Below are 15,397 nucleotides of genomic sequence, written 5' to 3'. Positions count from 1 at the left end.
AAAAGGGTTCTTTTAATTAGAAGCAAGTTTGCAAAAGAAGAAGTAACTTTCTCATATAAAATAGTGGAGTGGTGAAAGTGAGGCTAACAAGAGGTGTGGAACAAAAATCCAGGGCAAATCCCCAAGGAGACACTGAAGTAAAAGCAAGGATCTGACGACCGTAGTACACTGAAGGGTAACTCAAACACAGCTGTGGAAGGTGATCCTACCCCTAAACTGGTGGCAGATACCACACCAGAGGACGGACTCCATCCCGAGAGTGGCAAAGTGACCGGCTACAAACTCACCATTAATATGGTGTTCTTGCACCTTCCTGCTACCCGAGAGCTCCCACTGCACCGTGACAGATCCCAGCACTGCCCAGGAGCTTAAGGACATCGAGGGGGGAGCTCTGGTGGCACTTCCCAGGTGTCCCACCTGCAGAACACCACCACGTCACGTTAACAGAAAGGTTTCGTTCCCAGATCTATAGAATCGGACATAAATGGGAAAACACCTCGATATAAAGCTCTGTAACCCCATTCCAGTCTCTATATCCAGCGAGCCAAGCCCCAAGAAAGTGCACAGTGATCAAACAGCATCAAAATAATGAATTTCCTGCCAAGTCTTGTGGTTCCAGGACCATTTAAAGTGGGGAGGTGGCAGCTTTGAGAAGATAAAATTCTGAGTCAGAGCCTGAATCTCAAGTCTTAATGGAATTTCACTCCTTGTTCAAACATATCTCACCTGTCCCCCGTGTCACGTGTGTGCTTATTGGTTGTGGCTCTCTACTACTGGGAGTGGCAAACTTTACACCTTCACAAAGTGCAAGCCAACTGTATTTGTCTGGGAGGGCTGGGGGTGGAAACGTGGGGGAGAAGAAAAGGAATATAGAAATGCAAAGAACTGAAGGGACTTGTTAGGTGGAACCATTTAAGGCCCATGCCCAGCCCAACATGTTCAGTCTTGGGGTGAATGTGCTCCTAATTCAAGGGTGGCTTTCTGTAAGGGGGTTCCAATGGATACTGTACAACCACATCGCCATGCACGTGGCTTTTTGTGAACACCACAGCAACGCACCTCTCCCCACGTGACCTCTAGGAACGCCATGATGATGTATGGACTCCACACATGCTGGCAAAAACCTATAAAAACAACCTAAGAAATGTGATTGAACTAGCAGGAGCTCCAGGCTGAACAAAGCTGTTTGCAGTACAACCTGCCCATCCAGCAACTCTTCTGTGGTGGCTTTTCCTCTCCAAATACACCCCCCTCATTGCTTGTGCCCTTCTGGCTGCTATTCATAAAGGAGGTCACTAAAGATAGGAGGTCTTGGGATCATGTTCAGTCTTACATACCACAGGTTTCTAGGACTTCAAGATTTCTAATGGCCCTAGCAAAGGTTATCTTTCTTGGGTTTTTTTTTTTTTTTTTGGTGTGTTTTGTTTTAAATTTTCCTGATAAATTCCTTTTCTAAAAGGATTTTTCTGAAACAAGTTGCCCTGCTTATCTGAAAGCAGCAAGTGGGAGAAGACACCAGGGCTCTGTATGTATAAACAGCTATCTCTCCTCCCTTTTTGGAGAGCAGATTGGATAATCTTTGGATGACCCAATGGATTTCTTGAGGGAAAACAATGACAAGGATAATAAATGTATCCCATGTCAAGACAGACTCGAATATTTATTCTAAACAATTGCTACAGCAGCTTCTGGCAGAGACCTTGGGTATAAGCAGGAAAAATGAGATCTTGGCCCATCTGCAAAGCACTACTGGCTTTAACACTCAAAATGAAAAGGAAAATGAAAAATCCTTTTGGGTAATGGATTAGTTTCTTTTTCTGTATATTTTTTTTTTTCTTCTTCTCTCCAGTAATGCCAACTGCTTCCAAAAATGGGACCACTGGCCACAGTGTGATTCCTTTAGTAAATGCTGATTAAATCCTTTGCTCTGCGCTCTTGCTTCTCCCTGCCCTCCCCACCAAGGGAGGGGTGACACCCGGGGGGAAGAGAGGGAGGGAGGAGGAAAGTCTGCCACTGATGGAAGTAAGAGAGTGCCCTCTCCTGTCCCTTCTCACTGCTGCCGCTCACACCCCAGCAGCACTGGTTGAGGACCAACATCGGAGCACTGAAACATGGGAAAGGAAAACATTCCACCCAAGGGTGTGGGTTATGGTGGGAGGACACACCATGTGTGACACGGCCTTTTGGGGAGATAAAATGCTCCATGTAGAGGGGGCCGGAACAGTTACAGCCCCTGCACTCACCTGCACTTTTGCACATGATTTAAGACAGGGACAGCCTGAGGGTCGATGCGGTTGGGAGTGCCAGGAGCATCACTGATGGTAGTGGCTGGTGTCATCTCAGCCCTAGGACTATGGTGAAGGCTTGGGCACTTCTTTCCTGCAGGAAATTGGGTATTTCCATGGCTATTGCATGAAAAACGAGCTTCTATTAAACTGTTCCCTGAAATGTCTCCCTTGGTCATTTCATGACACTGTTTTTATTTTTTAATAACAGCCACCAAGAGACCTGAGAAACACGGGGAAATAAATAAATAGATACAAATAAAACATCCTAAGAAGGTGTTTTAAATATAAGCCTTCATTTTTCAAGACTGTTCTAAACAAGAAGATGGAAACAGAAGTGGATTTGATGGGTGAAGTTATTGTAACATGACAACTAATGTTTAAAAGTCATATTTCAAAGCTGTAATTCCCAAAGATTACAGCTATGAAATAGAGCTTTCTTGCTAACTGATGGACTGCTTCCTTCCAGATAGAACAATTATACCTGATATCTGAGGTAAATAAAACCTACCCATTAATCATATTTTACAAGTACAGCATGCTATCAAGAAGGCAGAGGCATCATGCATGTAGCTATACAGGATCCTGGGCAGCAGAACACACATTTTGTGCTCATCTTAGGGGTGAGCAGGACAGCCCACTTCCACATTCTGCAACTGCCTAGGTAAAATAAACCCACATGTAAGAAAAGCCATCTCCTAAACAAAACATAACCCAGAGGGACGATAGTGCGGACTAGAAAGGAACAGAAATACCTTTGTTCGGATCAACAGGTCCTAAAGGAATCACACCTAACCTGTTATTTTGGTGGCAGTCAGAAGAAAAGGGCCATACAGCCAACTCAGCGGGTCCTCAGCAAGGTCAGGCTTTTTAGTTGCAGATGGTTCTGAGAAAAAAGGAATAGTCTATTCTCCTCCCTTTGTATAGATCGTGCTGATCCCCATGTTGTCCCTCAGTGGAGCAGTGGCCACAAGGTCCACTTCCTTTATTCCCCATAGTTTCCTTGCTTTTTTTGCTCAACGTGGTATCAGATCAGCCCCAGGGAGTAACTGCACCTTACACCAATTCAGGTCTGGCAATGTTCAGGAGATACAGAGCTACTTGCACTATGCTTTCCTTTGGAGCAAAATCTTCAGTGTTCAACCTACTTTCTACTAATCTATATCCCTAAGTCCTTAGTGGTCCTTGAAAGGCTCCTCCTGTAGCACTACCTCTCATACCTGTTGGATAAGCGCCATTAAAATTCCAACAGCGATTGCATTGCTATGTCACATGAATATAAAACAAGGTGTTAAAAAATATGTAATCTGATGCAGGAAATAACAAAGGAGAAAGAAAACAAACCAGAAAGTCACGTAGATAATTCTGTCTAAGAAACAAAAAACTCAGACTGAAAACAAATTTTTGTCAGTTCAGTAATTAAAGCAAAGTCCATATGGCTTAAGAGAACAGTCAAAGTGCACAGAAGGCAGTGGGTTTTTTGTTTGCTTTGCATTCCTCTTCACAGTAAGCTCCACGTCATCCTCTTTGGAGCCCCTTCTCCATCCCACACACATCCTCCCCAGGTGCAGAGAGGGGGATGGCGCACAGGGTTTTGGCTCAAGCCTGTGTCTTTGCATATCTCTTGCCATCTAATGAGCTCAGAAGCCCTTAAACACACCCACTGGAGTTTTTGGTTTTGAACTTTTTTTTCTTTTTTTCTGGAGCCTTTGGAGAGGAACAGCAATCCAGTGCCAAAGCCATCCAGAATCTGTATGCACCAATAGCAGCAGCGCTCAGAGGCAGTGCCAGAGAGTAAAAGCAGTTCTGAGACCCTTTGCCCTGTCCAAGAAGAAAGGTGGCAGCAGGGCCGAGCTTGCCCTTGGACCTCACCCGTTCAGGTGAGGTGCCACCAGGCTACTTCTAACCAGCCCCCATGGGCAGGAACAGGCAGCCACTGTAATCAGTGCCAGGCTGGTTTCAACAACCTGCCTTGAAGCCACCACCACCCAGTGCCACAGCTGTCCTGCATCCCCCCGGAGAGGACAGGGACAATTTGCAATAGCAACAGTCAGCAAGCAGCAGGATACTGGTTTTTCTGGCTGACCTACACCCACCCAGGAGGAAATGCCAGACACTGTAGTGGCAAGGACTCGCCTACTTCCAAATTCACCTTTCAGTCTCTTGGGGGAAAAAGTCTGGTGATCCAGGACTGTTGCTAGGTCCAAGGGCTGGACTTGGATTCTTTAAATCCCTGACAACTTCCTTGCGAGTAAACAACTTGCTGCTAAACATGATAGACTCAGGAAAAAAGGACAGAAAAGAAGAAAACAAAAAGGGAGCTATAAAGAAGGATGGGAAATAAACTAAAAATCCCCTCTCTTCTTTCCAAAAGCTGTAGCTTCAACCGCACAAAGCAGCCTGTAAATGTGCACACGGTAATTCATGACCCTAATTGCTTGAACAACCTGGTTAGATCTATTTGGAGACACTTTGTTGCTTCTCCCAGATATGAAGCTGAAGAATCAATAAAAGGCACCTGTGGACACCAAAACTCACCCAGTCCATGTGACGTGTCTTTGTACTAAAAAAATAAATAATCAAGCAAACCCAGCTACCATGTACTTTTTTACAGACCGGTAAGGAGCACTGCAGAGTCTGGGTGAGAAAGGATGCTCAAATTCTATTGACAGGGTAGGATAACTTTGATGATCAAAAACCTCATCAATTAGTAGACTCTCTAGCTTGTTACTGCAACCTTAATTGAAAGATTCCTCTGGCTTGCTGGGTTGTGTCCTTTGACTTTTAAAAAATGACTGATTCAAATGGCACACGCAGTCCACGAGGGAGAATGAGAGCCACACCAAAAATAAACTGACCTTGCATCTGAATTCTTCCCACTTGCTTCACCCACCGCTGCCTACAGGGCTCTTTTGGGCCATCTCCTCTTCTAAAGGCCCTGGAGTTGGAATATTTAAAGAATGCAGCAAGTCCCATTTGAACAAGAAGGAAAAGCAGGTCAGTAATTCAGTATAAATACACCAGTAGTGAGCCTAGAGCAGACACAGTGACACAACTGAGCCTACGTTGATCAGCCAGTTCTCCTAATGCACGGAGCAGCAATGAGAAGAGGAGAGAGGAGGTGTCTGCTTTTCATGTAAAAATTTGTCCCTTTTCTATATTTTCCTACTTGACCTTGATGACAGGGAAAAATTAAGAAGGAAAAAAAAAAAAAAAAAGAGTAGAGAAAAACGAAGAAAAAGGAGCCTGGGAGGTTTTATGTTTTCTCTTCAAATCACATCACGAAGTCACTCATTGCATCTAGGGAATTCACCTCCTTGTTTGGGAATGGGGGGACAGGAGGAGAGGAGAGAAAGAAAGAGGGAAGAGAAGGGCATGGGAGCTGCTTCCTGAAGCAGTGTTACAAAAAGCGGTTAAAAAACCCCTACTATTCACAAGTGGTTAAAATCATCACTTTTCAGAATTCCTTTTTTTTTTTTTTTAAACAAAGGTTCAGCTAGTTCAGCTCCGTATTTTTAGAGTTGATTGTCTTCAGAAAGAAAAAAAAACAAACCCCAGCCTCATCCGTGTTCTCATCCGTTTCTACCCTGATAGAGAAGTTCCCCACAGTTCACCGCACCGGTCACGCACGCACACAGTCACTGCGACGGGTCCCTCCGAGGGACCATCCTCCGGCCCCGTCTCAGACGAAGGAGGAGAACCCTGTCACTGGAGTCCGGGAGCCGGGGGCGGGCTGTCCCGTTGGGGTGTACACCCCTCCTGAGCTCTGTGTCGTGATGACAGTCTGGAAATAGGGTTCTGTCTCGCTGGCGGCGCACTCCTCGTATCTGTAGGATGCTGGGTGCTTCACCCCTTTCTGCTGCCGCTTCCATGAGTTGTAGTACGTGGGGTCACTCATGTAATGGTTCACGAAGGAGTGCTTTGGCAACTCATCTTCATAATCCGAGTCAGTGGCCTGGAGCATCAGGGAAAAAAAAAAATAAATAAAAAAATCAGCCATTAGCGCCTGCGATTTGGCCTGTTCCACTCTAAAAGAAATTACAGACAAGTTTAATATCACCAGCTGACAAAAGCTGTAATTTTAGGGTAGGCTGGTTTGTACTGCAAGCGTAATACATGCTGGGCAAGTAGAAAAACACTGGATGTAGAAAAGCACTGTGCTCTGGTTTTGCCAGGCTTTGCTGCTAGAGGGAGAGTCCCCTGACAAACGCTGGCAATAAGAGATGCAGAGAAATCCCTTCTAATTCACTGCAGAACGCTGCGGCAGGAGCAGGAATTCCTGTTCTGAGACAAGATGCAGGGGAGTGTAGAGGTGGCATGCATAGGGAAACCGACAGCTTTCAATCACTTAATCAACAAGACTGCAATTACAGTTGTAATTGAGACTCTCTCTTCTTCCGACGCAAGGACAGAAGGAACGTCGTCCCTACAAACGCGCTTGTTATCTAGATGTGCTGCTAGAAGTTATCTAGATGTGCTGCTCTTCCTGGTGGTCAGCCCAGGCCACCTGCACAGTACTCTGAGTTTGGCTTGGTATTGAAAATTAGTTATATAACTGAAAGGGAATTAAGCAAAATCAGGTTGGTTTTTTTTTTCAGGCAACTCTCTCTGCGTGTTCCAGCTGATTACTGGTGGTACAACAAGGCACACAACCAGCGGCGATGGAAGAAAGAGAATGCAAAATCTGGAAGAGAAGAACTGCCAGGCAGGAGGGGCTGCTTTCTTGGGATGGCTCAGGCACAGCCCTGTGTTCAGAGCACATCTTACCCCTTGAAACATTTATGCGTGGTGGCTGGGTAGCTTCAAAGCTCATATCGATATCGAGTGGGAGCTCTATTGAGACGTAACCAGATAAGCTTCGTGCATCTGCCCCTCCTCTGAAGCACGGCTGCTGTGATACAGCTGGAGGAATCACAGAGGGCTCGTACATCTCCTCCAAGCCCAGAGACCACGGCAAAGCCTTGGCCGCGGTATCCAAATGCACATTTTCCTTCTGTTCCCAGCTAATGTTCCCACCAGTCACAGCCACATCCCATACAGCACACAAACATTTACCCAGTCATTTCCATATCTCATGTCTTCTCTCAAAATCTCCGATTCCAGCATGCAGAAGCTTTTATTCCATTTTTTTTTTCCCCCCTGATAATCTGCATAGCTGATTCTAAAGGCAATTAAATATCAAAGTAGTGGCTGCCTAAGACATACAAGAGAGAGACGGGTAAGTGCAGCTCGTAACTGTTAGTTGCTGCAATTAGTTTCAAAAGGTTGGTATCGTTCTGATCTATGACACCACACAGCAAACACACATCCTTCTTGATCCTGTCTGCCTCACAACCGGTCTCTCCTCCTCTAAAGCTCCTTTTTAATGGTCTCTAAAGAACAATCCTCAAATGCCTTGCAAACCATCATTTGAAAAGGGCACCGCATCCATCATCCCACTTCTTTGCCTAGATAGCTGCTTCGATACTATTTCCTGCCCATTTTCCAGCACAGAGGGTGATGGACAGAGCTGAGAAATTTTTCCCAGAGTTTTCCAGAAGTCTGAGCAAAGCAGCTCTTTTCAGCTTTGCAAAATTTCCCTTCCACTACTACCCATGCTTTGGCTCTTTGGAATTATGTAGTTTGATTATTTTAAGAATGCAGAGCTTCGGGTGCCTTGACAAGTAATTACTACTACAACAAAACCCTACCAGCATTAAATAATTATTCCAGAAGGAACTCAGCAAGTCTGTCTCCTAGAAAAACCTCTCCTTTGCACCAGCTGCCAGCCTCGGGAAGCCAAAACCTGACTCCCGCCAAAGACCTTCCCAAACAGGTGGTTTTTGTGGCATGCCTGGAAAATCCCCAGATTTGGACTGTTTCACAACCTGTAGGGGCAGAGAGCAGCTCCGAAGCCTTGGCACCGCTGCAGGGAACATCCTGCCAGCTCTGCCCTGTCTATTTTTGTAAGGGGCTCCAACAAGAGTGGCTCTGATGGCTTCAGATGTGGCAGCAGGCTGGTCCTCAGCTGCAGACACAACCAACTTTGCCTGTAGACCAGAAGATCCCCAAATCCAGGTTTCCTCTGTTCTCATCAAGGATCAAGGTGCCACACTTTGCACCAGCCTTCATCTCCAAACATTCTGCTACAGCTCCATCATCTAATGTTAAGGTAAAAAAGTGCCTGGGGAGGTGGAGGCTGCTGTGGGCATCTAGAAGAAAAGTCTCTGCATCCCAAGGCGAGGCTGGTGGTTAAGGATCGCTCACCTGAAGCGGCACCTGAAGGTGTGAACTCCTCCAGCTCTCATGGATGCGCTCCCTCCATCAAAGGCACAACGTGACCACTGCCCTTGCTGTGTCTTTTGATTCCTTCCCCAATCCACTGTCTCTCTGACTGACTCGGACATGCTCAGCCACCCCCCAAAGAAACAAGCCCCCACTGAGAAAATGGATCACAGCCGAGCTGAGGTGTCATAAACATAAGGAGAAAAATCCTCACAAACTTCTAGTGCCTCCTTACTGCTCTTCCTGATGCCCCTGCAGACATATAGATACATAAAGACAAGTAAAAGGCTGGAAGCTCTAAGAAGAAATGCTGAGAAAAGCTGTATCCAATAGACCAACACATGACTTGATCGGTATAATAATACTGATGCAGCCACTTGATTTCCGTCCATTGCTAGCAGAAAAATACTCACCCACAAAACTAATATGATTTCTGTACCTAAGCCAAGTTCTTTTGAGATTGCCAGAAGTCAACATAATAAACAGGAGAAATACTGGGAACGCTTTTAGATGGGCTGCTGGCGCCATTTGAAATGCGATGTCACTTGGACTTGCCATGAACAGAAAGAGGAAATTTAAAACAATATCACCTACTGATAATCTGTCCACTAATTAGTCCATTATACCAACTGAAAGAGAACACTAATTTGGTGTAAATAAGGCCAGTGCCTTTCAGAAGTCACTTACATGAAACATATACAGCTGCCCTAACTTCAGCCTTTCACCATCGTTAGCACTGATGCTGGAAAGGTGTTGGTGCAGATTAAACGTGGTACTTGTTGGTGTGGATTAAACGTGTTTCCTTCAGAACAGGCAGGAACTGACTATTCTGTCCGTGTTTCTAAAGTATCTTCTAAGGTCTGCTCAGAACAAGGTACTAATAACCACCCTTATCAGCAAGGAATTCTCTAAATTGCCATCCCACATCCCTCTCTGCCCTGATGAAAATCAAGGAGTAGCAAGATAAACCTGTTTTGCATGACAATACAGACAGCTTATACTAGAGGATTACTTTTTAGTGGTTTTTAAACTATTGAGTAAATAGAAATGCTGCAGGGCTTTTTGCTTTGTTTTCGGTTTTCTCCCTTCCGTGCATCTGTGGCTTTGTTACCTTGGAAACCTCCATAGGCTGGAGCCTGATTGGGTGTGCAGTGACATTACAGACTGTCAACCAAAGGTGCATGGATGCCTATGAAACAACAAATACAGAAAATGAGAGGCTATTTAAGCATTTTATTGGTAGCACGAAATGCACAGGTGCTGCTCAGAGTGCGACCAGAGTTGGCTGGCTTAGCCAAGGGGAAATTTGAAAATAGTTCCAATTATATTTTTTTTTCTTTAAAGTGACTGCATAAGAAACAACCGTATGAGATTATTTCTAAAAATGTAGATGGCAGCAATTTCTTTTGGTTGACATTAAATGAATATGCTGTAAGAAAGACATGGTAACCTTGTAAGCAAACAGATTTCTCCGCACATGGGAACCCTTGCTTATTTAATGCATTACCTGCAGCTGGTTTCCACATGGTGCCCAACTTGTAAAAACCGTTGAAGAACTTTATCGGAAACAAATTAAATCATATTCCCTATGAAGTGTTAAGTGGAAATTTATAATATCTTCCCACAGAGCTGAAAAAGCAAAAGTCAGTCAGACTGCAGAGAGCAGCTGGGGAGACCAGAGTGTGGCCAGCGTTCAGCACGGACTGGTAATGTGGGCAATCTGTGAGAGTATTATCTCCTGAAAACAGTTTTTGGGAGACCACAAGGACATGTGAGAACAAATACACACACACACCCCCCCCACCCTCCTTTCCCCTCCTGTAAAACCACTCCTTCATGGCTGGATGACATCGCAGATACATCGTCAAACTTCTGTACATGGTGAACACCAAATTTCTTCAGATTATCTGTCCAGAGCCTCGTCCACTTGACTCATTATCTAAGAGCCTATTTTTATTAATCATTTAGAAATTACACTCTTAGCACTCTCTTGCTCCATACCTGCCAATTAAACTACTTTAACCTCATTAACAGGACTGGTGCTTGGCTTTCATGATATGGAGTAAATTAACCACTTGATTTATGAATATTAAGAGCACTGCTCGGTCTGCTTGATTTTCTCTTTGTTTCTCTCTTGCTCTCCTCATCAGGAGGGAGCTGGGAGGAAGGCTCCCAGGCAGCTGTGTTCTAAGAGCAGTCAGTCAGCCCGAAAGTTTCTCGCAGACTTTGTGCTCAGTAAACCCCATGAGACTCAAAGCCAGTGACCTTCCCTTCTTTTCCATAGAAAATCTTGACACCTCAGGCAACAGGGGTAAGACTAAGCAGCAACAAGATGACATGTGGGTTGAAAGCAAAAAATACAGTTTTTGGCCTTGCCTGCTCTTACGTACATCGTATTATGCGGAATTTGAGATCCACATGAAGATGCATTAGAGAAAAACAGCATCAGGACTCCCTTTGCTGCAGAGGACCAAATTTGTGTAGAGCTCTTATATAAAAAGATATATTTAACTCTTCATGTAATGGGAAACATTCTGCCTGCTAAGAGAGATGGAAATTCTGAAATTCTCAGAAAACAGAGCTTGTCTGTTAAGATCTCCTTTGAGAATAGAAACGGAAAGAGCAGAAAAGATAAACAGGAAGAGCTAATAGGTACAGGAATACTTGAAAAGAGAGTGGTCAAACATCTATACCCACCTCTGCCCCAACCCACCCTCACCCTCCTGTCTGCACCAGTCAACATAAACAGCATTTTCAGGCTGATCAAAAGGCAGCGTCTCCTATTGCTACCTCTACTGGGAGCGTATTAACATTTCATGCCTAAAAGCACTCCCCACCACAAGAAAAAAACAAGCATCAAAGACATTATACAGAAGGGCTGCATATCTAAGCCCCAAGGAAAAACAGGAGGCACGTTTTGTTCACATACTCACATGCACACACAGATTGACAAAAACACTAGAATCTCAATTGAGACCTTTAGGCTCAACTGCAATACTCGGTAAATAAATAATATTAATAATAGCCTGAGAAAAAGAAACAAAAAATGGCTTTCTTCTCTGTTGTACAAACAGCGCATACAGAAGGCAGTAATGACACCCTGCGAGTAGACTTTTGCGCATTACCAGGAAATACCACATGGGGCATTGAAATTAATGTCAAAAGGTGCCAGTGCTAAATTCATGATCATGCTCGGCAAACTGTTTTAATGACAGGTTTAATGCTGGGCTGTTACAGTGACATGACCAAAGCACTATAGGTTTAATCTGGAGGGTAACGCTCGTGCACGGCAGAGACAGCAGCTCCAACTACACACCACGGAAAGCTGCCGGCACGACGGGTCGGCCACGGGGCAGCGCAAAGCAGCAGGCTGTCCGTGGTAATTAGCAGGAGGTGAGAGCTAGGTAGCCAGGAAAAGCAGCTGTAGCTGCAGGTGCAGAAAAGCTCCAGATGAAAACTGTCATCTTCTTTCTCTACTTGCTGCTCTTGATTTATTCTTGCTGGAAGGGTCAGCTTTGGAGCGGTTTGGCCCACTGCTCGCTTCTTGCGCTGTCAGTTCAGATTCGTCAGGATCTCAGCTGACAACACACGGTTTTAGAGACAGATTTACCTTTCTGGATATGTCTGGAAGTCTGTCTGTTCACCCCTGGCCACTGCAGGGCTTTTACAGACCACAAGCACTTTCTTCTTAAAGGGGATATACGAGACAAGATGGATAATGCTGGCAAACACCCACCTTCCTTGGACAAGAGTCTAGAGACGACCCGAGCAGAAGGTTCCTCTTGAGCTAGAGTAAGGCTGCGGGCTGGGGTGTTCAAAAACCCAAATGCTGGGCTCTCACAGCCATTGCCATGTGCCCCCTGGCAGGTTTCTCATGCCCCACTTACTCCCTCTGCAAGAGAGGCAGCAGTTCTCACCACGCAAGACCACTCTTCTGAATCTCGGTGTTTGCCAGAGCTGTCTCAAAAAGGCACCGTGAAAACTTCAAACCATATCCCATACTTCAGTCATACAACAATCCAAAGAGAGTCCCACCTCATCCAGACGGGAGCTGCAGCTAGATGGTTATTTTGCTGGTTATTTTCCTAAAAGTGCTTCAAGTCTGCAGCCCCCAGGCAGAAGGGGACGTGCAGCCCCTTCCAGAGAGGTCAGCACACACTGGCTGACTGATTGCACTTGTCTTTCTACATAACACTGGAAAACCATGAATACCTGCCAAGGTCAGGTCTGGAATCTGCCCTGCCTGGGTCCTGCTTGTCATTTTTTCCTTTGACATTTTAATTTTAAGATGTCACGCGAACAGCCTGGTGAACCAGACATTTCAAAGTCCCCACGACAGACAAACAATGACACCACAGTACAATGCAGGTATGGGATTGGAACTCCAGAACTTGCCAGGGTTTGTCAGGGAAATGCACATCTGCAGTGGCTGGACAACATCTGGTAAGGCAAAGAGAAACCCTTACCTCCGACTCTGACACTTCTAAGGGCTTCTCATTCAGGCCCAAGCCCTCGGTCAGCACGGCCCCGTTGTACTTGTTGCAGATATCCTCATCAGAGTAGTGCAGCCCCCCTGGGCTTGGGCGAGGAGGAGACCTAGGAAATGTAAAGGGTGAGTGCAGGGGATGTTGTCATTTCTCTGAAATGACACAATTAAATCATACCTAGAAGCCAGAATCACAACCTGGGGCAGTGACTTAGGTGTTGAAGTCCTCCCTACGTCCTCCAGACAACAGTCTCTCCCCTTTGCCTATTTAACAGCTGCTTGAAGGTAGATTAAAAGCCATTTCCAAGAGTGTGGTGTTCTTACCTGGTTCCATTCTTCTTTGAGAAGGTGCTCTTGATGTTCAGGTGTCTGCTGTTGAGCTCCAGAGCAGTGAAACCTCCATTATCCAGGGTGACCGACTCTTCCACATTGGAGATGGTTTTACCTGGAGCCAGGCAATCAAAGATTCAGCTGAAGAAAAGGCACTTTTCCCCCAAATACAACTGTAAGACCTAACTTTTCCTTCTTCGTGTTTTATGACTTCATTAATTATTTGAAAATCTCTTTACTTTTCTTACTGGCAAATGAGAACAATCAGAGTGGAGGAGCAGAGCTTGTCAGCAGTGTGAATGGGCAGGAGCCAAAAGAGGGGAAAGGAGGAGTCATGGATGGATGCATTTCATTCAGAAGTAAGTATCAAAACAGTGCAGATGAACTGTGGTCCAAAAGTGCTTATTCTTGTCTTTTGGCTATAAATAGAAAGCAGGTGACTAATTCAGGTGGCCACTGAAGATGTTCTAAATCGGGTGCTGTGAATCCCATTCATGCTGACTGAAGCAAAGCAAGAGAAAATAAAAACAGGAAAGGCAAAAAAGAGAAAAAAAAAAGGTAGGAAAGAAAGCAATAGATAGTAGGGTAAGTGGATAGCAAATGGGAAAAAGATGTCAGAGCTGTAATGAGGGTAAGATACAGATGTGAGAAATCACTGGACAATGGAAGGCAGGGAAAAGGACAGGGGACTAGAAGAAGAGGGAAAATACAGCAAAGTATATTATTTCTTGTGATCAAATATAGCAAGAGCTTATTCTCTCCCGTGCTCATTCTTTGTAATCCCAAAGGTGTGAGCTCAGCTCGTGTCCCGGGGAGAAGGACCGGTTGCATATTGCCACTTTGCAGCAGACAGGTACTTTATCCTCGGCTTCAATTTCAGTGCTACATTAAGACTCAGTGTGAACACTGGTATCTGACAGCACAGGTCAGACCTGTCTTTTCATGTCTGTCCCCCAAACACAGAGCAAAACTAAGAAGATGAGAGATTTCCTATGCGCTACGCATACAAATACGTAATAGTATTAACTTGGTAAAATGCCACGGTATTCATACATCTTATATCTCATGGGACTGAAATCTGATTTTCTAACACTTGTTAGAAGTGAATTATAAAGAAAGAAAAGATCTTCACTTTGGGACTGAATTACTAAATACTGCCTGGAAGACTCCTTCATTACATTAATCCCTAAGAATGGGCAGCGCAAAGACCCATCCACCTGATCCTACTCATTAATGTGCCTTTTTTTGGCACCTCCTGGCATCAGAGCAATTTCTTGCTGGAGGTGGAGGAGGATATCAGAGAAATACACATGTGAACAACCCCTTCAGGACTCTATTATATCAGGAGAAGAAAAAGCAAAAACAATATTCAGAGCTCAAGAACTGGGCGTTTTGAAAGGGAACTGTTTTAACATTCATAGTTATAGAGCAGGTAGCTGCTCTTTCCTTTCAGAAAGGAGACTGGTAAAAATCATAACTAAAGGAAAATTCACAGCTTCATGCTCATTATGCCCTAAAGTCTAACAGGTCCAGATAACCAAGACACCTCCTAGCTGCTTGGCCCCCAGCCCAGCTGGGCGTATGGAACGAATGCGAAATGCAGGCACTCTATTTAATATAATGGAGTTGTCATATAGTCCTCACACATACAGACCTAGAGTATTCGCATTGGGTACAGCCAGGGAAAAGCAGAATCTTCCTCCTTCTTCCCATCTATCAGGGTGTGATGACAAAGCTAAATGAAGTCTCAGCTCATTCCTTTTTTGTGGTCTTCTGCCAAGTATTTGACCCAGACTCCTTGGGCTTGTGCCACAGTCCCCGGGACTTCCAGATGCTGTCCCATCCAAGCCCATGGCTGGTTAGCATCCAAAACCTGGTAAGATCAGGCTCTCTTTGCTCATAGCCACACTGGGCTATTTCTACCAAACCAGACAGTAAAAAGATCTGAGTCTTCTACCAAACAAAATACCTATAAACAGAGTCCACAATGAGGAAATCAGGGGTTCAAAGGGAAGACCATTTCTAATTCCCA

The 15,397-nt window shown here is 45.0% G+C and overlaps 1 protein-coding gene across 1 annotated transcript in view; it reads right to left on the bottom strand.

Moving 5' to 3' along the window:
- Nucleotides 1-5,767: 5,767 nt before the first annotated feature.
- The window catches only part of SDK1 (sidekick cell adhesion molecule 1), a 403,349-nt gene continuing 393,719 nt past the window's right edge, over nucleotides 5,768-15,397 (bottom strand). The window contains exons 43-45 of the mRNA XM_074158262.1: nucleotides 13,360-13,480; nucleotides 13,016-13,145; nucleotides 5,768-6,240 (exon numbers count right to left, since the gene is read on the bottom strand). Coding sequence (XP_074014363.1) covers nucleotides 5,968-6,240; nucleotides 13,016-13,145; nucleotides 13,360-13,480 — 524 coding nt within the window. The 3' untranslated portion in view covers nucleotides 5,768-5,967. The remainder of the gene's footprint in view (nucleotides 6,241-13,015; nucleotides 13,146-13,359; nucleotides 13,481-15,397) is intronic.

The sequence above is a fragment of the Numenius arquata genome, chromosome 14 (genome assembly GCF_964106895.1).
Source record: "Numenius arquata chromosome 14, bNumArq3.hap1.1, whole genome shotgun sequence".
Classification (NCBI taxonomy): Eukaryota; Metazoa; Chordata; class Aves; order Charadriiformes; family Scolopacidae; genus Numenius; species Numenius arquata.
The sequence above is the reverse complement of the archived record's forward strand: the minus strand, read 5'-3'. Positions and strand labels throughout refer to the sequence as shown.